The sequence below is a fragment of the Gouania willdenowi genome, chromosome 6, assembly GCF_900634775.1.
Source record: "Gouania willdenowi chromosome 6, fGouWil2.1, whole genome shotgun sequence".
In the NCBI taxonomy this organism is placed as follows: Eukaryota; Metazoa; Chordata; class Actinopteri; order Blenniiformes; family Gobiesocidae; genus Gouania; species Gouania willdenowi.
In genome coordinates, this window is record NC_041049.1 from 20,202,354 (window position 1) to 20,225,367 (window position 23,014).

A 23,014-nucleotide genomic window follows, 5' to 3' on the forward strand; every position below is an offset into this window, starting at 1 on the left:
TGGCATCAGTTTAAAATACCATTGAAATTCTTTATTTAACATTTAGTGTGTATGTAAGTAAAGTGTAACTCAACGCGAGAGACTTTGCAGTTATGTTGCTTTTTTTAAACTTGCTCACAGAACTGGTAAAATGTTTGTGTAGGTGGATGCGTCACAGTTCTTCTTGGTTATCCAAACTGAAAAATATAGCTTCAGCTGCCACTCTAGCTTAAAAAAGAGGGGGAAAAGTAGCTGAATTATAACAGATTAGTTAGTTTTAGTTTTTAGTAGTTGCATTACAAAACATAAAAGGGCGTTAAATCCTGCCATTATTCGTCAGTCTTTACTTCATTAAGTGAACCAATCAGTGAGCACATTTTTATTATGAATATTTCGAAAAATAGATCATTTTAAAATATTAGACTACTTGTAACGGAAACTATTGTCCAGAATCTTGAACAATCATTTATTCCACAGAAATTAAAGCCACATTGCCCAGCAGTTAAGGTAATTAAATTATCCAAAAACAAATTTGACGTATGCGACTTTTGCTGGCATCAGATGACTCTCATTGAACGTTTATTAATAATTTGTCTGCCGGACTTAAAAGAAGCCTTTATTTATTGTTTAGTCATTTGAATATTAAAACTACCTCTTTGATTTTACTAAAAAAAAAAAAAGTTAGGATATGATCCAGACTTGTAAATGATTAGTAAGCATAAATAGAATTGTTGCATTACACAATTTTTATCTCTATTCACTTAGAAATCTCCAAGAGGGAACTTAAATGTGTCAAAGTGGGTCTGCCTTTTTTTCTTTGATGAAATGAGGTTTATAGCTTCCTATTTCCAAACATCCCATTACACTGAGTGAACACATACCTTATTCCTCTGTATGTGTGATATCAGTCAATGCTGTGCTCACTGTCCGCCTCCACCACTTAGCACTGTGCCAGTGTTAACTGAGCTCCCACCTCAGCAAAAACATGCTCTCAAAGCTGCAGTGCTTCTCGTGTAGTTCTACTTAATGGCAGGAATTTACTCCTATCCTTCTCTTTTAGCTCTGTCAATAGCGCTGTACATCTATGCAAACCTGTGTCAATTTTGTCACTGCTACTGAAAACCTAAAAGGGCTACACCCATTTCCACTTGTCTCATTCTCTTCTACTTCATCCTTGTTTCTAACACAGGACCAATCGGCACACAGCTCAGCAGCTGAGGAGGGGTGAGTGCCTCACTTATAACTGAAACGAAAGAATTATTCATTGCAATAGTACAACAATTTTTGTGCTTTGTATGACTTCATCAGTCTGAGGCTTCTACCTGTTGTGGTTGAGGAAGAGGAGTGTGTGCAGGAGAGTGCTGCTGAGACTTCCACTGCTGTGGTAAGCAAAGGTAAGCAGAGAAGCTCCTCAGTGTGTGTGTGTGTGTCGCAGAATATGAAACAACCCTAAAATATCAAAGCTGGTGGTTGGTTGTGTAATCATTCATCTGTGTGTTTTTCTTCCAAACACTGCCCTTACACAACGATTTTGCTTTGCAGGAACTGAGCAGCTCACCTGCAGCATGGCGACTAATGGCAGCTCTGCTCAGTCGGACCCATCCGTCACACAGAGTAGTCAGCCTGAGAGCGGCATGACCTCCAACCCCAGCCATATCGACGTAAGTAACAATAAGCAGGGCTTAAACCTTCATGGTAAATAAAAAAGAACACCTGCTTTATTCCAGTTTGCACTTGTTTGATCAGTAATTCTGTTTGCTTAAGCAAATTATCTTAGTTCATCCTACTAATGTCTGGTGGGCGGGTCATTGTGGAAGATCTTGATTTATTTATTTTTTGTTTAAATGATTGGCAGAATGTCTTGTTTTTTTTTTTTTTCAACCCTCATCTATTCGTTTTAATTTAATACAGAACATAACTCTGGATAAAAACCATTTTTTCTCAAATTATGCTATTTTATGGCGTTCCTGTGACTTGCAACCTAAGCAAACCTAAGTTGCAGCCTTTGGAGAAATGTCGTCTTTCCAGCTATGTGATTGTGTGCCTCCCAATGGCCGAGAGGATGACCAAGTTCATGGTTTCATTGTTTGCTCTGCTCAGGATCAGGTTGTTCAAATTTAGAAGACAGTTTTACTTCTTTAAAACCGAAATAAAGCAGGATGGATGTTGAAGACAAAGTGAGAATTGATAGATTATACTAGAAAGTTATGAAGCCTATAATAAAAGGATGATGAATAGTAAATATTGTTTGTGTGAACTCTGCAGGTGCTGGCACGGAGCATTGAAGCAACTGAGGTGCACAAGGATCAGGATGACAAAAATGAGACTAACACTCCTGGGAAGATTGGTATGTGTTATTTATTCATTGGAAAGTAGCACGCTTATTACCTTGGCTTTATACCTATTTTTTTCCTTCTTTATTTAATGTGTGTTTAAGGAAAATTACACTTCTGGGCCTTTGGCTCATTTAAAGATTTGTTGATTTTATTTTTTTTGTCTCACTGCAGCTGAGACTTTGCTCACCTTTGACAGCAAAGAGGACAAAAACAGGTGAGATTACAACTGATCTTTCTAACACCTCTGAAAAAATCTCTTCAATTGCACAAATATATCAATTCAAGAATCCACATTCTTGTCTTATCTCCAGCCTGTCAGCCACGGATAAGGAGATCGAGGTATGTCCTACCATCATATCCTGTACTTTTGTCATGTAAACAACTATTTGGTGTACTCTTGAACCTAGTGAACTGTTTCTGAGGTTTTTTGGGATTTTTCCTTTTTCAAAGTGATCCTAATTCAAATATGCAGACAAGTTTAAGTTGTTTTTATTCTGTTAAGAGTAATAATGTTACTGATAATGGTATTTCTGTCTTTGAAAAGAAAAAAATACTTAGATACCAGCACCTATTCCAGGAAACTGGTCACAGAGGCGATAACAATACATTCTTATTGTTTCAGGCAGAGTTCCAGCGTCTGGCTCTAGGCTTCAAGTGTGACATGTTCACTCTAGAGAAGAGGGTCCGGCTGGAGGAGAGATCACGTGACCTTGCTGAGGAGAACGTCCGCAGGGAAGTCTCCAGCTGCCAAGGCTTGCTGCAGGTCTATATGTAAAACTTAGCAGTGCTCTGCCATTTCCTTTAGTCATTTACCATTAGACCGTGGAGAGAGGTTTTCCGGTTAAATTGACAAGTTGTCATAATACTTGATGTTTTTGAATATGTTTACAAATGAAATTAGACATTTTTAGTTACCTTCAATGCTGCTTGTTTTAAACAGAATGCAGGTTGAGAAAATAGTAGTATTTAAATGAGGGGGCAATTGAGATGCCATCTTGTTTTTTCTTTTGTTTTTTAAGTATTTACTTTCCGATGTTGAACCCAGTTTTCCACCCCGTCACTTGTCTTCTCAGGCTCTGACTCCTCTGTGTGAGGATGACAACCAGTCCATGGAGATCATACAGAGGCTACAGAAAAATTTAGATATCCTAATTCAGTCAATGACAAGGGTGTCCAGTCGCTCTGAGATGTTAGGAGCTATTCACCAGGTCAGCTGACAACTACCAACCCCCCTTTATGGGTTGACGTCTCATTGGTTGTTGTTTATTTCCTCATATGACAATAAGTCCCTTTCATGGGGCTGAGTCTAATTTTGCGGCATCTCGTGTTTTGGGAATAAAAGGAGAGTCGCATTGGCCGAGCTGTGGAGGTGATGATCCAGCATGTGGAGAACTTGAGGAGGTTGTACACAACGGAGCACGCTGAGCTGCTGGAGCTGAGAGAGACATTGATGCAAAACGAGAGGTCCTTTGGATCCCACTCTGACAGTAGTATGTATAACTCACACTTCTATTTAGTAATGTCCAAATGAAAGTGATGTTATGCACACACCAAAACCTAATTTAAAACGTGCCTTACTGGAATACTAATGCACTCAGAAAACTGATTTGTTTCTTTTCACAGATGAGTTCCGTGGCAAGAAGCAATCTGCATCACAGTACTACAAAGTGGGTTATATGTGACTTCATCATGCACTAAAATAGAATCATTGTGTATTACTGAACTTTTTTCTCTCCATTTCCCCATGGGTGCCCTCAAAGTCTTCTGTTCGTCGGGTCAGCATTGCATCAATACCACGAGGTGCTGGAGGCAACATGCACCTTGATTTGGTGAGACGTGACAGTCCAATTGTCTGGATGTAATGTATTCTTCATTCCACCACTAAAATATCATCACACAATTGCATTAATCAACAATTATTATTGAGTTGTTTGCTGTTTTGCTTGAAACATGTTTACATCAATAGATAGGTAGTTTGTGGTTTAATCACAAATCCTACTAAAAATAAAATGCGTTGTGCAGCGAGTGTTTTAATAAACAAAACCAGCAGGCTGATAGTCAAAGTACACCATGAGAACTGTCTAAAGCAAGTTTTTAGTAGCTCTCAGGGATATGAAAAAAATCCTACACCAACTTGTAATTTCGTAATAGTTTAACAATGGCGCATTTCCATTGGCGGTACCGGCTCTACACGGCTCCGCACTCCTCACTTTAGGGACCTGATACATGCGAAACTGCCAGACTCCATGGATTGCACTTCTTTGCTGCCATCCTCACAAGATCAACAACAAAAATCAATGGTGGCCAAATGTTTCCTTTGTGCGTGAGTTGATGACTCAACTCTGTTATGATTCTCAGACCCAGTAAGTGTCTGCTTGGTGCCTACATCACATTTCAAACCAGGGCTACTTTTCTTGGAACCTCAACAAAGGAGGTACTAAAAAAAAGCAGCACCAGGTACCACGGAGGAGGTATTTAAAGAGTGAAACCAAGCTGAGTAGATCCGATAGCGCCAGTGGAAACGCGCCATAAGTAACGAGTCCTCAAGAAGACCCTGTTGGTGCCATTGTACCTCCTTCACCAACTGATAGTTGCATTGGTTCTGCCATCATACAATTTCCTCCTTTGAATCACTAGAATATAGTTTGGTTTATTGCAAATGCATAAAACATGTGATGTAAACATGACTAGTATAGGTACCCCTGAGTGAACTCCCAAACTACAGTGTAAAGTTATCTTCATATAAGCTATAGGGCATGAAGTTTGTTTGCTTCAATCAAAACAATGATTTATAATGGAAATTACATTTATTACATATTCAGTTTTATTCTATCATTGTAATTCATTTTAAAAAATAACGATTTTAGTCAGCATTCAGGAAAGAGTTAGTTATGTAACTAAAAAGTGGCTTTTTTTTCCCCTCACAAGTCCAAGACCGAAGGCGCGGAGTCTGAAGTGGAAAGGTTAACAAGGCGATCTCCATGGTATGTACCGTAAAACTACATGTGTTGAATTTTGAGCTTTTGTATCATCGGTTTCTCCATGTTCAGCTGAATTTGACCTGTAGAAACCACCAGGGTTTGCTCTCTAACGAAGCAAGGCACTTGTTGTTGTTGTTCCCTCATGTGATAACAATGGTTTCCAGGAATATGGCAGAGAAGGGCTCAGCACGTCCCCCACTCAAACGCTTTGTTAGCTCTGCTGCCTGTGTTGAAACTGAAGAGCCTTCAGTCACGATGAAGGGGTAAGACAAGGCGGGGGACTCATGCTGCCTGTGTCACACATGTTTGTTTGCTGCAGACCCCAGATGCATTAAACCGGCTAGTTATCTTTGGGACATCAGCATTATTAGCTCTGTACTTTACATTTTCGCTAAAGATCATGAAGAAATAATGAAGATGGATGATTTTTATTCCTGTCACATTGTTTAAATGTGTGACTTTCTGTTGGTGACAAAAAACAAACCCACACACTTGAGTGCTGTTTTTGAGCAAAGAAAACTGCAGCTATTTACATAAACCAAACTTACAGTAAAGAAACCAATTCATCCATAGGACATAATGCCATCTTCAATGCATCTGGTCTGCCCAGCTTTGCATGAGGAAGTGTTTTTGGGAATGTTGGTAAGGGCAATTGGATGACCTCCCAGTCAAGCTTAAGGATGTTTTACCAGATTTCCAGGAGTCTTTGAGTTGTTTTTTTTTTAAGTTTGCCAGATGTACCATGACCTGGAAGACTGAGAACCTTCAGACATGTGGGAAAGAAGGACATCTTCATGCACGCTGTAGTATTGTGTGTTGACATTTTTATGTGAACCTTTTTTGTTCGGAAGAAAACTAAGAATTAGGTACTTGTGACCATCTCCAAATATCTGAAAGGTTGTGTGGAACTACTCGGTTGCCTCGTGCTGATACAGCTTGTTTCCTAAGGTTTTATCTGGAAAGTGCACAATATTCCATCTTAACTTTGTTTTTGTTTTTCTGATTGAACAGAAAGTCTGAAGTTGTGCATGCAAAACAGATTTCTGCACGGAATCACTGTGGTCTTTTATTTACCGATGCTCGTCTGTAACTGTGCAACTTAACAGTGTGTCTGTGAATGCCTGACCCGTGCATGCCCACAGGACGGCCTCCAACAGCATAGACAGCCAAGCGGAGGATGAGCAGAAGGAGTCACCAGTGGTTGAGAGGAGGAGGTCCAGTCTCAGTGAGCTAGGCAGCAAACTCACCTCCCTCCTTCTGCCCCCTAAGACGTTAGTCCCACCAGATGCTGCCCAAGCAACAGTCTGCCAGCAACGCTGAGAGGCAGGCTTCATAGTGAAAGAGTTCATCATGTAGATACATCCAGGTTCCAGAAGCAGTAGGCTATATTTTCATGTACATCTATCATTTCAGGGAGTTTGACTACATTGTTTAATGATCAGTTTTAGTTTATGATAAGTGATCAGTGCCATTATTGTATTGAAACAAAAATCACTTAAATGAAAGAAACGCTTCGCTGAACTGCAAATTTGACAGTCTCGCTTTTGTATTTAATGAGAGCATCACTTTTTAACATGTTCTCTCAAAGTTGGGTGAAGCTTTGGAACCTCAAAGTGATGAAACTCTTTCATTATTGGCTCTCATTCCAAATCATCAGCTTTCAATCATGTGGTTTTCATTGTAAGGGTCCATAAGGTGCCTGTTTACTGGCTTGAGTTAAATCTGTGTCAATGTTACAAATTATTTGTTTTTTTTTTTAACATCTTGTGCATGAATCTCAAGCTTAGATTTGCTTGTGCATAATTAACCATTTCGTCTTCACTCGCATTGACTTTTCTGTCTTTTACTAACATGGTAATTTACTGTATCATTGCTAATGTGTGAGGTGCTTCCTCTATTGTAATCTGAACTATCTTCTCCTTTTCCTCCCTCCACACGGCTCAGGAGCCGGGATGAGCTCTTAGTAATGCTGTAAGTGTGTTGTTGAGGAGAACATAAAGTAGCAATAAGGGTCTCCCAGTCACGTGACCCCGAGCCGCGTGTCAGCCATTTTGACAGAATACATTTGTCAGCGTCACGTCATGTCATTGCACTTATTAGCATCAGAAAAAGAGATCTACAAGTGGAAGATAAAAGAATTAGGAATCATAGATCACCGCACTGCTTATTGTGGCAGATTTTGCTTCCATTTGTTGCGCCTTTGGCCAGTAGAACATGTCCGTCTCTCCCGGCCGTCACCGCACCGCAGTAGCGAGGCGTGGATGGCCCTCGGGTGCACGCATGAAAGCAGAATTTCCGAGAAAGACGGGTGGGGGGCCTCGTCATCCTTTTTAACCTTACATCATTGCTGCATGTAGGCCAGCACAGAGCAAATTATTTTCTCCGGGACTATGGGTATGTCTAGGATGTGACTTCTTTCACCGTCAAAGATTTGCGAGATCGAGCCACTGCTCCCGTTCCTGGAGCACAGGCATGATGGGAATATCCTGCAACGAGCTGTGGTATCACAGGTGGTTTAGCATTTTCTATTTCGTCAAGATGGCTGCTCCAGATGGCTGGACGTTCCTATAGATGGGTTTCCACTCCTACGAATTACCCATGATCCACTGCATCTTGTGTCACTGTAACCTTTACTGGTAACCCAAGTGACCGATTTTAGCCATGTGTCATGCCGCATACATGCGTTGTGTGGGGTTGCTCAAACAGAGCGAAGCCAAGGGAAAATACAAGACAGTTTTATTGCATTCCTAAAATAACTAGTCAAGGAGAACAAACAGAACGTCTGTCCACGGAACAGAGAAACAAATGGCTCGCCATCATCAACAGGAAAGGTTTCCAACCTGACCCAGAAAAGCGGCACTATAAAGTTTGTCGCGTTTATTTCATCACAAGCATGTGTATAAATTATAGATGCTGATCTGTTGTCGCCCCCCGGCAGAGATGTTATGTTTTCATATGAATACACAATTCGTATGTTTAAGTTGTCATTCAGGCTGCACGTCATTGGAAAGCTATGTTTCTTGCGATTGTAGCCATATAAACCATTTAACAATTCAACAACCACAGCCAAAGTTATCAATGCTTCTGTTGAATCAATCAAGAAGTACAGTAATACGTCGTCTTACCTTTGAAGCCTGATATTGACCAGGTAAAAAAACAATATTCCAGCAAAAATGATCCTGTTAGCTTGTCAAAGGGCCACACACTCCCGTCGCTATATGCTTCCAAAGACTTGTATGCTGCCTTCATTTCATCCAATGTGTAGGCACTTACACTGTTCACCAGATAGTTTACAATGGCTGGGAATGCCTCTACGTCGGACACCCATTGTCCTTTCCCGATCTCGTACAGATCTCTGTAGATTGTTCCCTTTGACTGTTTTTATCTGGTTTTGTCATCATTTTGAAAGCTTCAGGGGACAAATATGTATCGTGTCAGGATGTAAACAATGAAAAGGTGACATGCAAGGTGTCAGGACTATGAAATTGTGGGTGGTTCGTGACAACATTGAAAACCCGTCTATAGCGTGTCGATTGTATCTTTGTCAGATATGCATGCAAAGAGCCTGTATTTATTAAATAGGAGGGCACTTGCAGCTGCTTACAGTCATCAAATGATGATTGTAAGCAGCATTCCTTCTGTCAAAAAACAAAAACTAAAATTGTCAGCTGCCCCTTTAAAAGGTTGGTGCTAAAAGCCACCTCCATGCTTTCTGTTAACTGATAGATCTTTTTTGTCATACTCATGAAGAAATTGTTTCTGCTACTGCTATGGTGGATGAATACTTGCATCAATCTAATTAACTCTTTCTTTACCTAAGTTACCACAAATGACTGAAAACCTTTCTCATTTGCCTTTACTACAGATGATTGCCTGTTCAACATTTTTGGTAGCTTATACCAGCTCCTCTGCTTTGTCTGAAAATAATCAATTCAATTACCTCCACATCTGGCATTAGCTCAGTCATTCCCTGTTTGGTAACACTTTGTTCCACTTTCTGCAGTCCTAGCTCTTCCTCCAGCCCCACGTCGACGGAGCCTGGAATCATCCGCTCCCTGTCCCAGTCCTTGCTCACGTCCCGGGTGGTAGAAGCAGTTGTAGCCAGAGGAAGCAGAGGGCCTTGGCTCTGGGTAGCCATCTTAGTGGTACTTGCAGGTACACGTTTTTTTATATTTTTGGGGGTGATGTATAATCAAAAACAATTTTTGAACCTTCCAATTTTATCCAATGTTGTTTAATTGTAGAGTGTAGATTGTGGGTTCACTTTCATGTTGTCGTCTTTATTATTTTTGCTGTGTAGTAAGTAACCATATAAATTAGAATAATGTGGGCTGTGGAAAATATTTTAAAAGTAAACCAATGTTGCCATCTAGAGGCCAAGCTGAGAATTAAGATATTTTTAAAAACCAAAAGTACAGAAAAGCTTTTTTCTGATGGTATTAATATACATTTCTCATTGAAAGTTTGCAATGTGTGGCTTTTACGATCACTTTTTATGCGCATTTGTCATTTTACTTGACATTTTTTATTTTTTTTATTTTGTGCATGCAAGTGCTGCCCACTAACAACCTCATTACCAGTATGTGTCTGATCCATGACTCAAGCACCACGTGGCTTTAAATATTAATTACATACAGGCGTTTTCATTATGCTCTTACGCTTTTGATATGTTATATTCATGGTCCTGATGGAAAGAAATTCAGGCACATCATAGCAGTGGTGACTTGATATAAAAGTAGATCAACAAATAGATTTTAGGCAACATGACTTGTAGCAAGCTCCACCATGAAAGCTCAAATGTCATCAAATGTTTGCTGTAGGATGAAGGCTGAGGTAGGAGATGATCATACTTTTTGTAGCCTTCATGTGTTCTTCTCTGTGAGTTTTAAGTCTTTCTGCAAAGCATTTCATGAACAGTTGGTCTCACTGGGAGAATTTAGGGCCCTTTAACAGCACCTGTAACAAAAACCTCACCATGTTCTTATTGTAGCTAATTTATTTTTAACTATTTGGTGGCTTTTATAGTTTTACCTTTTTAATGAGCTCTTACTCTGTGACTGCACTTTTTATTGTTTTTCATGTACTTGTGTTATTTATTTGTTTTAGGAACATTTTTGTGTTGTTTTGAAACTTGTTTTATGTACTGCTGCCAGGACACACTTGTAAAATAGTTTATTAATCTTTATGTGGTTCTCCTGACAAAATAAAGGCTAGTGAGTGTGTAGAAAAAGCAGGTGTGGAAAAACAGTTTTAAGATCTAAGTCAATGCCTTGCCTTATGGTCTTTGTATATTACCACTGCGTTGCTATGAAAACTTTTGTTTTTAAAGACTTGAATGCCACTGTTATAGTGTCTAAAAAAACTGAGCTAATCTACTATTTACATTATCATTTAGCCTTTAAATTGCAAACAAAGGTTACTATGTTGATGGTACTGTAGTCATAATTCCTGGGCAGCACAAGCCTTATCAGGAATGTTCTTTTCAAGGATTGTCTTCTGATCAGCACTAAGTTTAAAATCTATAATTTGGTCGAGTTTTCTTGTGCAGACAATTGTAGGATTATCGAGTGGATAAAGGTATTGTTCTGTGCAGGTCTTCTGGCTCTGTTGGCTAGCTTGGTGATGCAGCCAGCGGTGGATGCAGCTCCTGTTGGGACTGGAGACTCCTGGATGACCATCCAGCAGCTTCTCTGGCCCTACACGGGGCTCAGGCACACTGGACAGCCCCCTGTCTAACAGAAGACCTGCAGTCGATGGTGCTTCCGCCCGTGGGCGCTCTGTAGACATGTTCTGTGCACTAGTTCTGTGGTGAAGGGAATTTAATGTAGAACTAGTCCTGAGCAGAGGTTGGTGGTAGTTTTTAAACAGTGCCTGTGAATACGTGAAGAATGACGTGCATCGACAGCACAGACCAGGCCTCAAGAATCAACCTTGAAGATTGCACATGTCACATTTACTTCATTAGTCTGTTTGTAACCTTGTGTGTGTTCACAGAAAGAAACGGTTACATAAGAGGGTGACGATGTCCAACATGTTTGACCTGTAGAGGTTTCAGAAACTTTAAAGTCCAGTAGCCTTCAAGGCTCCCATTAAGCTGACCAGTTTTCTCTCTGCAGACACAGCTGGTTAATTTTTTGAACAGTTGCCTCTATCGTGCCACACAAGTTTTAACTACATTATTCGTATTGACAGAAACATGCTAACTGTTGGCCTTTTTAAATAGTTTTGCAAAACGTTTTTTAACATGTTAAGTGCACAAATTCTGGTAATAAAGCATAATTCTGAATAGTTTTTGAAAAATATGTATTTATTAATTTGTTTGGAGTGAGGAAATGTGAATAGCTTATTAATTTATGCTGAATTGTTACGTACTTTACACCATGTTTTAATATTCTCTTTATTTTCCAGCGCTTGCTGTGGTTGTCACCATTTTCAACTTGCACCTTTTTTATGTTCCAAAGATATGTGGATCTTTGCACAAATAAACTAGTGAATTCTACACATTTGACTTCCTGTTTTGGAGTTATGAATACATCAAAGGTCTGGTGGCACACAGCAGGCTCTGGATCGTGTCTACAAACAGATAGTGAGACTGTCTTGTCCTGGCGATGCCATCAGGGCTCATGTTGTCCTGGAGCATGTGGATGAAGGTGGAGTGAAACTCACTGCCATGAAGATGGTCTGCAGAGAAAGCTTCACTGTTCTCCAGGTTCTGCAGCATCTGACTCCTCTGTGCTCCCAGCAGGTACAGACTCCATGAGTGCTTTGGAACAGGGGTGGAGTCACTGTGCTCACACGCCTGGCAGAGAGAAGAAATGAGGGCAAAAGATACATTTCCATTTTGTTTAATGTCTGTTATCAATAGTCAAAACACTGGTGACGAGTTCATTAAATGAGGCTCCAATTTGCTGATTGAGCAGAACAGAAAAGTATGTAAACCTCTAAATATCCGTCACTGCTTAGTAATTATCTGAAGCACATACTACTACTCACCAGCATGATAAAGGGTTGAAATGAATTAATCACTGTATACTCATTACATTCTGTACTTCTGTGTAAATACCTTCAAGACCAGATGTTCCGCACCACATCTGGCGTTCCACTCACTCCATGAAAAGGCACAGGCTGAAGCAAAGAGGGCCATCTGTTCATAAACTGCATGTTCCGTTAGTGCGTCCTGAAAAACAGAAATCACAACCAAGTTGTAGAACTCAAGTTCCCAGTTCTCTCTCCTATAATGTTTTTAATATACTTACAGTTTTATACATAAAGGCTGACATGACGCTGTCATTATGACATGACACCTGTCATTAGCATGAAGGTGTCATGAGGGCTGTCATTAAGTGTTTGTTACCCTAACTCCTCGAGATCCCTCCACCTAAGCCAAAAAATGCCAGCATAGCTCCAAAGGTGCCATCATTTAGCGAACGACACTTAATGACAGCCTTCATTCATAACACCTTGTTCATACTAATGTCAGCCTTATGTATAAAACTTCAAATAAAGTGCTACCAATGTTTTTAATGCATCGATAGTTGTGACAATCCCTGATGTCGGTATTTAGACTTTCTAAAAAATCTTAGAAAATAATGAACATTTTTTTTTAGGCATGAGAACATGGGTTTTCCACTTGAGGGTGACCTATTCCATAATTCCAACCCAAACTTCAACAGTAAAGACTGTTATTACCAATGTAAAGATTCAATGCATTTACAGGTAACAGTGAAGCCCAGGCAAAAAGTACACAATGAGCAATTACAAAGAAATTAAGAACAGCATTCTTGCTTAAACTTGCTGTATCAAAAATGCCCAAATGAATGTTTTTAGCTATTTTGTTGAATTAACTTGTTTGCTGCACCATCTTTATACAGTAAATGTTACCAGATGAAGTGACGTTATGTATTGCAGGTTCCAGGGTATCTATTTTACTTTTGGACATTCCTACCTATACTGAAGTGTTGAGCTAAGAATGTAAATAAATCTATGATAATTTGGGCTTTTAAATAATACCATCACATCTCTTTTTATACACAAGATCAGCACAACACAGGCATCTCTCATCTGATATTTAAAGTGACTGCAGACCTTTCCACAGGTGCTGACGAATGTGTCTGTGTGTTGGTTAACAAACACGTTGATCCCAGTGTTAATCATGGCCCTCTGCAGGGCTGAGAAGCTCATCCACTGTCCAACAATGTGAGAGAGGTTTTCCTCTGGTTCTGCCTGCAGCAACATGCACTGACTGCCCTGACAGTGACACACACACAGAACACCAGTCAATCCTTCTGTCACAGTGTGCCTCAGTGACCATGTGCTCTTACTTTAATAGTGATACTGAGGTCTTTAAGAGCCCCATTGATGGTGAAGTTTGCACAGTCCTGTCCCAGAGGGCGGAGCTCCCAACTCTTGAATGGAAAGTTAATGTAAGTTTCCTGCATCAATGTAAAGGCTTGGAAAGAGTCCATCTTGAAGGATATCTTGGCTTCATTCTCTTTATAAGAGACGTCCATGATGCCATCAAACATCCACTGCTTAACTGGAGAAGTTAAAACAATTCTTTTTTAAGGATTAAAGTTAAATTCAGCTTTTATGAAAACTGAGGGGTGAATAACTTGTGTTTTAAGTAACTTTTGTGACCTGTAATAGTGGAATCATTCAAGGGATTGAAACATTGTAAATAAGTATTTTTGGTTTATCACCCCATATTTACTTTATTATTTGGAGGCAGACTGGTCTCACCCTGGGACCCACATTTTGCAACGGGCATTAAATCGTGACCCACTTTTTCGTTTCAGAATTAAACTAACCAAATTTAGTTTTTCAAAAATATCTGTTGAAAACATGAATATATTTTCCTGTGCAACATGCATTTCACTGCATGTTTGTCAAAAAAAGTTACTTTCAAAATGAAAGGCCTAGAGAGACATTAAGAATTTATTTATTTTTGACCAGCTGTACGCAACCCACCCAGTACAGGTCCGCAACCCATTTTTGGGTCCCGACCCACCAGTTGAGAATCACTGGTATATTATATATTGTATATACTATTTTACTTAGTGTTTTTCCTGGTATGGAGATATTGCTGTATTTCTCTTATCTCAACATGACAAAAAGCATATATATATATATATGCATGCATGTTAAAGGGGATATTTCAAAATGATTTAAATGTTTTGTCCTTTAATTTGAACATACTTTAGTAGTAACTTGTTTTCACATTTACTGTTTGTTCTATACCTGCAGCATCCCAGCAAGCCACTTGTGGGGTCTCCAAGAAGACGACAGAGTCGGGACGAGTCACAGACACTTCAACAGGTTGAAACATGACATCATCACCTTCTAAGCTGGGCTTCTCTGCCAGGTAGGGGAACACCTGCAGCCCAGTGTCCATCAGCTGCAGAAACACTCAAAGAAGTTCAAAATGTATGACTCTGACATTTGGATGAACTTCCAAGCTCTACTCTTTTCTATCTTCACCTGTCTGATCTCCCATCCATTCACCTGGTGGGCTTGAGGCGGCAGGTGAAACACATCATAGTAGAAAACCCCCCCGAGAGGCGTGTACTGCCTCAGATCTACAACCTGCAGATCATTCTTTTTTACAGTGAGCCGTGCCGGTGGGGAAATCAAGCCTCCCTCTGCTGAGAAGAGATGGAAAAAAGACAAGGGCTAAAAACTTGAATTGCAAAGTCTAATGCAAGTTATTTGGCTCAAGTTCCCCCTTTCTCTTATTTCTAAAACCCTTTGTCCAACTTCAACATTTTGTTCAGAATTCTATAGAAAAAAGAAACTATAGAGCATAATGATGGAATGAACGAGTGATAACACACATTTAAAAGAATCCCATTGTAAATAAGTGAAATCAAACAGTATTTAGTGCCTCCTGATGAGGGAGCAAGATTGACCCTTGTATTTTCAGTTCATGTTCTAAACAAGATCATTTTCATCATCATTATGATTAGGGGTGTGTATTGCCTGGCATCTGGCGATATGATTCGTATCCCGATACATACTGTAGGTCACGAAACGATACCATATATCCCGATGTTAAAGAATAAGGCAATTATTGCAACAACAAAAAATACTAATATATGATTTAATGTGTACACCTTCATGAGAACATTATGTATGAAATGTATTTTATTGGCATATTTTACACTCAAAACATTGGCTTTAATGCCATGTGCCAACAACTTAAAATAAAATTAAAAAAAAAAAACATACAATCTGCCTGTAGCTTTTAAACCAACTTTGAATTTAGTGCAACTTAAGTGAGGTGCTAACATGCTAGCAACAATTAAATGCAGAAAGTTAGTACTTTCTTTTAGATTTTATTGAAAAAACACAAGCTGGGCAACATGCCCAGGTTTCAGTGCACTTCTTTGTGCAGTTAGTTTCTCCTGCAGTGGAAAATACTTTTCTGGTTAAATAAAGGTTAAAAAGAAAAAGAAATCGATATGGATGCATTTGGAATCGATCCGGCAACGCACAACGTAATGTTGCGATATATCGCCAAATCGATTTTTTTCAACACCCCTAACTATGAATATTATATTTAACTAAAAATAAACATTACAAAACCTCATATTTTTTATTTTTTGATTGTTAAATTATTCTTGTTATCTGATGTAAGCGTTTGTGAAGATGTTGAGTAGTTATTTATTAATAATTTATTTACTGTCATTCAAAGCAGCACATTCACAAATACTGTACACTTACAATTTATGCAAAAATTGTGTGTGTACACAATAAACATTTGCTAATGGCCAGCTGCATTTGTGGAAGTTTGTTCTGTGGATACAAAGCTTGAATTTTACTGATTTTAATTCTATATATAGGCCACGGGCGGTTATTCTTTGGGTTTTTGTGTACTTCATGTTGTGTTATTGGATGTGTTTTGGCCTGGCTTACCTGCAAGGTGCTCCATCTGTGTCTCTATCTGACTGCTTTGACCCTCTGCAGGCTTTGGACTGCTTTTCTCTGCCTGTCCAATGGCTGCACTCTGCAACACACTAAGGTCTGATCCCATTCTGTGCTGCTCTGCATTGTTGCATTGCTTCACCTCCTCCTCATCATCATTTGTCTTATCCTTGTCAGATATTTCAATCTCTTCTTGAACTTCTTCATTCCCTGAAAAAGACCTGAACCCAGACCTGAACCAAGAAGCACATCATTCAGGAAATGAGACATATATATATGTATATATACATATGTCTCTGCTATATATATATATAGCAGTTCCGTGAATGGTTGATACCTGTGGCTGGGTGTGTGTGTTGTCAGATGGGTCATCCTGGCTAGCAGAGACAGGTGGTCGTAACGTGTGTGCAGGATCCATACAGCGATGTCACTCACTACCAGCTGCTTTGGGATCTCTAAACCAAGCCCCACCTCCTCAAAGTTCAGGCTTTGAAACCTGGAAACAACCTTTAAATGTGTAGTAAAACACAACACAAGAAACTGACCTCTACTGTATCAAAGTGGACCAATTTTATAACTACTCGCCTTGGGTTCTTCTTCAGGTTAGCCCAGAGACATAGAGTGAGCTTGTCATGTCTGATCACAGTCTGCATGTTTCCTGTTTCAGTGTCGATGTTCATACTGGCTCTCTATGACCCCAGTCCCAAATATACAAGTTTTAGTTTCAAATGGGTTTACCACCAAAAAAAAAACCAACAAAAAACATTCAGATTTCTGTTACCTTCAGGATGTCTTCAGTGATGAGGAGGTGTTTCGTGTGGATGAGTTCTTGCAAGTTCAAGATTGTCTCCTGTTGGTTGTGGTTCACTTGTTGATCTGCAGCTTCACTAAGATGATCTTCCAGCTCCTCCATCAGCTGAAGGAAACAGCAGCTTATGCATCACAAGGCACCTGCAATCACTGTTTTTCCCCTACTGCTTTTCAGCTAACAGCTCATGTGCTGCTTTCAGTTAGAAGTTTGCATCTTCTACTCAGGAAGAGGTGGTTGTCTTCAAGTGTTCCACTTGTAAAACATGTGAGCAGATGTGTGTGAATATCAGAGGCGAAAGTAACTGATTACAAGTACATACATTACTGTAAATGAGCAGCTTTTATGGGTACTTGTACTTTTTTGGAGTATATTTCTAAATTAGTAATTTTACTTGTGCTCCAGTAAGTTTTAAAAGAAGTAAAGTAATTTGGTACATTTCTACACCCAACTGTTACTGAGTAAATTATTTATTTTTTTTTGTTTTAAAATGATCAATAGACATTGTGAAACTACAAAAAATTCAATGACCAGAGAACAATCAAATAATCCATATATTCTTAGTCATACCATTTCTGATCAAAGCCTAGCCACTTTCTATGGTTCAGCTTGTGGTTTCGACCTATTATGTTGTTACCCACATGGCACTTTTTTAAAGTTAATATATTTGACTATACTTAGAGCCTGATAATTTGTTTTTATTTTGAATTGAATTCATTGGTGTTATTTTAATTAAAAAAATAATTGTACATTTTGACAAACCTTTTATTTCATACCGATGCCTTTGTGGAAAATAAATGAAGTTCCAATTGTGCAAGATTTGGCCTCTTCCTTTTTTAGTTAATATATGAGATGTATACTGTGGGGGGTGAAAGTAACTAGTAACTTTTACTTTGAGTACGATTTAATTGAGCTACTTTTTACTTGTACTTGAGTATTTAACAAGTAACAGTACTTCTACTTGAGAAGGATATATCAGTACTCTTTACACCTGTGGTGAATATGTATGCCAGTGAAAATATCTGATCTTGATCTGTACAGATCTACAGACCTGCAGTGAGAGCTTCAACTGGTCCAGCACAGATGTGAGGTTGACCTCATGGTCGTCTCTCCATAAGCTGATGTATGTGTTGATGTCCTTCTGTACTGCTGGGTCTGGGCAACCATCACAACGCAGGTATCTTTCCCACTTTACACGAAGAGGTCACCAAATGACACCATTATTCCATGGTGTAAGCATGTATTACATATTACAATCATAATGAATATGAACTAACACACACCTTGGCTTTCTCTACAGCCTCACTTTTCCATCTGGTCACTGCAGCATGGTTTTCTTCCAGCAGATAGTGCAGCTCATTGAGCTCAGCCTCTCTGCGTTCTTGGTCCTGTGAGCAGAAGACAAACACGTCAATACTGAAAGTAACGCCTTCTCGTATGTCAGGGATTATTCTACCTGATTATTTAGAGCAAGGGATCTCAACCTTAAAGTCAGGACCCCATTTGGGGTCATGAGACACTGGGAGGGGGTCATCAGATGCCTTTAAGAAACTAAGATCATTTTTTTAACATGAGCCCATTTTTGCTTATTTTTACCCTTTTTCTGCCACTCCACCAAACTTCCCATATTTTAACCTATTTTCATCACTTTTTCTTGCCATATTTTTGCTCTTTTCAATGCATTTTTGCTACATTACTCCCATTTTTGCAACTCCAATACCTTTTCTGCACATTTTTTCCACTTTCAAGAAATTTTCAGCACTTACTGTATAAACCTTTTTCACCACTTTTCCCACCAGTCTCATACAATATGTTGACCCATTATTGTCACTTTTAACCTCTTTTCACCTTAGTTTTTGTCAATTTAATCCCATTCAAGATGCTCATTATTTGCATGTTAAAACGAATTGTTTTCTAATTGTTTTTGGCTACTCAAATTTGCAACATTACATCACCTCTTTCACCATTTTTGGTCACTTTTAACGCATTCCATTTCTGATTAAAACAAGGATTAAACGCCATTAAGATGATTATACATGGCACAAATAATAATAAATTTCCTGGACAGTGGATATTATTCAGATAAATAAATGTGGTTATCACAGATTCATAGAACAATGAACCATCATTTTACTGACTTTATGGATGGGCCCCAAAAAGCTCTCCCCTTTATTTCCCCTCATAGATGGCCCTGTCTCCACATGACTGTTCTTCAATGTTCATGTCTGTGTTCAATCACCTTCAGGTACAGTGGGGGTCTCTAGAACCTTCATTTTGGGGGTTGCGGGCTGAAACCACTAATTTAGAGAATGTCTTTCTCTTACCTTCAGCTCAAGTCGTTCTATCTCTTTCTCCTTTCTCTCTCTTTCCAGTCTTTGTTGTTGTTCTCTCTCATCTTGCAGCCTGGCTTCTTCTGTCACACATAGGAAAACTCAATTTAGAAATCTTCAAATCTTTGACTTTCAATATCACTTTAGTATAAATGAGGGAGATCATCATGGTCACCTTCCTCCCGCAGCCTCTGCTCCTCGTCCTCCTGTTGCTGCTTGATCTTCTGAGCTTTGGTCGTCTTACTTCCTTTTTTAAGAGACTTTAAGCCATCAACATGTAATAAATTAGTATTTACTACTCACATTTTTTTTCCCTGTTTAACACTTACGTAAATATCTGAGAAAAGGGAATTTAAATGCTTGGTGATAACTTTAAAATGTGTAAATCAAAATCGAAAATCTTACTTGAACTAATTAAGAAACTGTTCTTTTAACAAAGGGAAGAGATGTTGACTAGGATCATTGAAAAAAAAAAAAAAAAATAAATTTAAATATATGTAATCAAAGTGTTGACTGCATCTGGATCATACCTTCTTGTTCTTTGGTTCCTGTTACTCACAGGAGAAAGATAGAAAGAGAAAGTTCAGACATGCTTTTAAAATCAAATATGGTACAGAAATAGAATGAGTTAGTAAAGTCATAATTATGAGAAAGAAAGGCCTAATTATGAGATACAAACTGAGCATTTGCTGCAGTCTGATACCATCCTTAAATACACTTTGAATAGTAATTCATTTAAAACATATTTTGGCTGTTTATTGAGTTCTTAGAATTCAACACATGCAAATTGATTCTGTCGCATTTGTTGTATGTTTCACATTGAAAATAATTTTCTCATAATTATGACTTTCTTCCTCATAATTATGACTTTCTTTGTCATAATTATGACTATTTTTCAGAATTATGACTGACTTTCTTAAATATAAATTGACATTAATTGTCAGAAAATCTGATTGCAAGTTTAAATAGATTAAACGGTTTTATTATAAATGCATGGACACATTTTTAAAGTACCTTGGCTTGTCCTGTAATTGTAAAGGATTATTATGATAGCTGGAGTACATGTAAATATAAAGCATCTTATATTTTGAAAGAGAATCAAGGATTTCTACTACTTTTCAAAAAAAAAAAAAGTATGATTGTATTATCAGGGCTGATTATCAGATCAAGAGTTTGGGATTAAATGTAATCAAATTTCCCATTAAACAAATGTGTATTTTTAACTATGAAAATGTATTTAAATGACTCCTTGCAGTGCCATGGTGGGGCAGACTGAAACTTACTCTTCATCAGAAAGAAGTCGCTACAATGAAACTAATATAATACGTAAACAAAGGCTTTCAAAGCTGTTGTTTATCATTGTCAGTGACACTTTCTAACATCACGTGCTACGACACAGTACAAGTAACAACATTTATAAAGATGTTATTGAGATATCTCACCATGTTGGAAATATAGCTTGCCCAGCGCCCTGGTAACCATAGAAACTCAAACGCATGCGCATCTCTCTGTTTGTCTTTGCGACACACAAAACCGACTTACGACACCACAACCAGATTTACGGCAGTGTGTAAACAACCGTCTCCTCGACTTTAAAGGAAGGACGAAGTAAATGTGAGAAAACTTTAATCGTTGGTTTGGCAGGTTGGCTTTTTCCTGCGACAAATCATTCCTAAATACTGTTTTATGTGCAATAGAAACATTTAATATATGAATATGTATCACTAGCAGTAAGCTAGTAGCAACCCAAGCATGATTAACGACGTAATGCAAAGCTTTAGCAACTTTTTAGCCATAACCTAGCAACCCAAAAGTAATATTGTTTTGTTAATGTCCTTTCTTTCTATGTTTTAAAGGATTTTATGCCATTTTCGTCTCGGGCATGGCTAACCCAATAAGGGGTGAGGTAATCAAGCTGTATAAAAATGTAAGTAAGTCCTCTGTGAAGGCTAAACTTTATCTTTAGGCTCTGTATTGATTTATTCCCCCCTCTATTGTGTTGTCTATCCAGCTGCTGTATATTGGCCGTGAGTATCCTCAGGGTTCTTCATATTTCAGGGATCGTCTGAAGTCAGCCTTCATGAAGAACAAAGATGTGACAGACCCAGAGCAGATCAGAAAGCTGGTGGCTCGGGGAGAGTTTGTGATCAAGGAGCTGGAGGCTCTCTACTTCCTCAGAAAGTACAGGACCATGAAGAAGAGATACTATGAACCTGACGACTAACTAACTGTCACACCAACACTGCAGAACTATCAATGTTTGATAATGCAGCTAAAGGAAGGGATCAATATAATCAGACCAGTTGAACTCACTTGTGGACATATAATCTCACTTATTAATTATCATGCATCAGATTTATATTTTCTTCTTAATTTAAGACAGTGATGATGTGTGTCTGACCTAAACCCAGTGTTTTGAAACCATAATCTGTTGATGTGTGTACAGCGTCCACCTTCAGAAATAGTCAGCGAAACAAAAACATGAAGACCTTGAGTGTTATTGTAGGATGAAATTCTTGGTCTTTTACAAACTGGCAATGTTTGTTCATAACCCTGATCTTTGAGTTTTTGTTTAAACCCCATGAGCCATAAAGGTTTCAGGTAGAGACTATTTGAATAATAACACAAAGCATTCAAGTTTACATTTGCTAGTAAACTGGTTTGTATCGTTTCTTTTGTGTCACACTGACTGATGCACAAAAAATAAATAATTTGTGGATAAAAATAAACACCAATGTGAAAATGTACAAATACATTCAGTGTTAAGTGAATGTACGTTACTGCTGTAATGCGTTGCATTGGCAACTAGGTTGCTTCATTGTTCAGTAAAAGTATAATGTCATGTGCAAGAGTAAATAGTTTTCCAGAATTTGACTTACCTTCTGGGTTTATCATTGTTTTAATGCACTGATCATTTCATCTTGTTTATTTTGTGTTTGTTTGAATATTTGGCAGCTCCTACATTCTTGTCTTATAAAGATATGAAAAATGAACAAGGTTGCTGATTTGAGTGAGGCCCAAATTTTAACACTGAAGGTTTCGGATTTGCAGAAGTCTATTAAACATCCACAGAAGGTAAAAAGTAGTGGTGGTCGAGTTGGAATCCACTGTGAAACCTTGAGCAAGTCCCTTCAAGCTAATTGCTTCCAGGACTTTACTGGTTAAATAAAGGTAAATAAAAAAAAAAAAAAAAAAAAACGAAAAGGCTCGTTGATGTATAAAAAAAAAAGATGCTAGCAAAGAGAGTGTGATATGCTGGGAAATCTTGGACTTTGCCATCAGTGTGAAAGTAGTTTTTTTTTTTTTTTTACTTCCAGAACACTTATCATACGCTCATTCATTCTATTTTTCAAACGTCTGATAGCTTTTGGCTCGTGTGGCTAGTGTTCTATATAAAGTTTGAATTTATTTGATTTAAAACAGGAACAACGCATATTAATAAACATATACATGTTAATATGCAAGATTATATCCAATAGCTAACATCCATCTTTAGTCCCTTCAACATATGAGGAAAACCACCTCCTTAATATGTTTATTTGACCTCTACAGTCCAGTAACCAGCCTGTTTATAGAAGGATATGCTGGTAAATTATTGGTTCCAGTTACCCTAACACACCTTTTAAAGTCAGAACACTGGTCAGTGATTAAACACAAAAA

At 38.5% G+C, this 23,014-nt stretch overlaps 3 protein-coding genes across 12 annotated transcripts in view; 2 read left to right on the forward strand and 1 right to left on the reverse strand.

The window, feature by feature from the left end:
• Positions 1 to 11,582, forward strand: part of lrmp (lymphoid-restricted membrane protein) — a 36,512-nt gene extending 24,930 nt beyond the window's left edge. For 3 of the 10 annotated variants that reach the window (XM_028448919.1, XM_028448921.1, XM_028448923.1), the window contains 17 exons: positions 1,169 to 1,203; positions 1,288 to 1,373; positions 1,522 to 1,640; positions 2,245 to 2,326; positions 2,487 to 2,529; positions 2,627 to 2,654; positions 2,938 to 3,078; positions 3,389 to 3,523; positions 3,658 to 3,805; positions 3,939 to 3,982; positions 4,064 to 4,144; positions 5,244 to 5,299; positions 5,461 to 5,559; positions 6,439 to 6,567; positions 7,241 to 7,267; positions 9,300 to 9,451; positions 10,890 to 11,582. In XM_028448919.1, coding sequence (XP_028304720.1) covers positions 1,169 to 1,203; positions 1,288 to 1,373; positions 1,522 to 1,640; positions 2,245 to 2,326; positions 2,487 to 2,529; positions 2,627 to 2,654; positions 2,938 to 3,078; positions 3,389 to 3,523; positions 3,658 to 3,805; positions 3,939 to 3,982; positions 4,064 to 4,144; positions 5,244 to 5,299; positions 5,461 to 5,559; positions 6,439 to 6,567; positions 7,241 to 7,267; positions 9,300 to 9,451; positions 10,890 to 11,032 — 1,548 coding nt within the window. In that variant the 3' untranslated portion in view covers positions 11,033 to 11,582. The remainder of the gene's footprint in view (positions 1 to 1,168; positions 1,204 to 1,287; positions 1,374 to 1,521; positions 1,641 to 2,244; positions 2,327 to 2,486; positions 2,530 to 2,626; positions 2,655 to 2,937; positions 3,079 to 3,388; positions 3,524 to 3,657; positions 3,806 to 3,938; positions 3,983 to 4,063; positions 4,145 to 5,243; positions 5,300 to 5,460; positions 5,560 to 6,438; positions 6,568 to 7,240; positions 7,268 to 9,299; positions 9,452 to 10,889) is intronic. The other 7 variants (XM_028448920.1, XM_028448929.1, XM_028448922.1 and 4 more) reach the window with 6 other exon arrangements.
• A 237-nt stretch (positions 11,583 to 11,819) lies between these two features.
• On the reverse strand, positions 11,820 to 20,882 carry dnai7 (dynein axonemal intermediate chain 7). The gene is made up of 16 exons (XM_028448930.1): positions 20,797 to 20,882; positions 19,885 to 19,902; positions 19,530 to 19,614; positions 19,349 to 19,437; positions 18,308 to 18,412; positions 18,076 to 18,213; positions 16,998 to 17,132; positions 16,802 to 16,905; positions 16,554 to 16,712; positions 16,208 to 16,449; positions 14,774 to 14,937; positions 14,534 to 14,690; positions 13,618 to 13,832; positions 13,382 to 13,543; positions 12,360 to 12,473; positions 11,820 to 12,095 (listed from the first exon to the last, which is right to left on the reverse strand). The coding sequence occupies exons 1-16, from the start codon at positions 20,797 to 20,799 to the stop codon at positions 11,820 to 11,822; spliced, it is 2,166 nt and encodes a 721-aa protein (XP_028304731.1). The 5' UTR covers positions 20,800 to 20,882.
• Positions 20,879 to 22,101, forward strand: lyrm5a (LYR motif containing 5a). The gene is made up of 3 exons (XM_028448931.1): positions 20,879 to 20,968; positions 21,211 to 21,281; positions 21,366 to 22,101. Exons 2-3 carry the CDS (start codon positions 21,237 to 21,239, stop codon positions 21,576 to 21,578), a joined length of 258 nt encoding a protein of 85 aa, XP_028304732.1. The 5' UTR covers positions 20,879 to 20,968; positions 21,211 to 21,236; the 3' UTR covers positions 21,579 to 22,101.
• The last annotated feature ends 913 nt before the right edge of the window (positions 22,102 to 23,014 follow it).

Excerpts from the sequence above, each read along its gene's own strand:
- lyrm5a (XM_028448931.1), top strand. The coding sequence starts at position 21,237 with ATGGCTAACCCAATAAGGGGTGAGGTAATCAAGCTGTATAAAAAT. Across the intron at positions 21,282-21,365 it reads TAATCAAGCTGTATAAAAAT|CTGCTGTATATTGGCCGTGA; the intron begins GTAAGTAAGTCC and ends TTGTCTATCCAG.
- dnai7 (XM_028448930.1), bottom strand. Across the intron at positions 18,413-19,348 it reads TAGAACGACTTGAGCTGAAG|GACCAAGAACGCAGAGAGGC; the intron begins GTAAGAGAAAGA and ends TTCTGCTCACAG. Across the intron at positions 17,133-18,075 it reads AGTTGAAGCTCTCACTGCAG|CTGATGGAGGAGCTGGAAGA; the intron begins GTCTGTAGATCT and ends TGTTTCCTTCAG.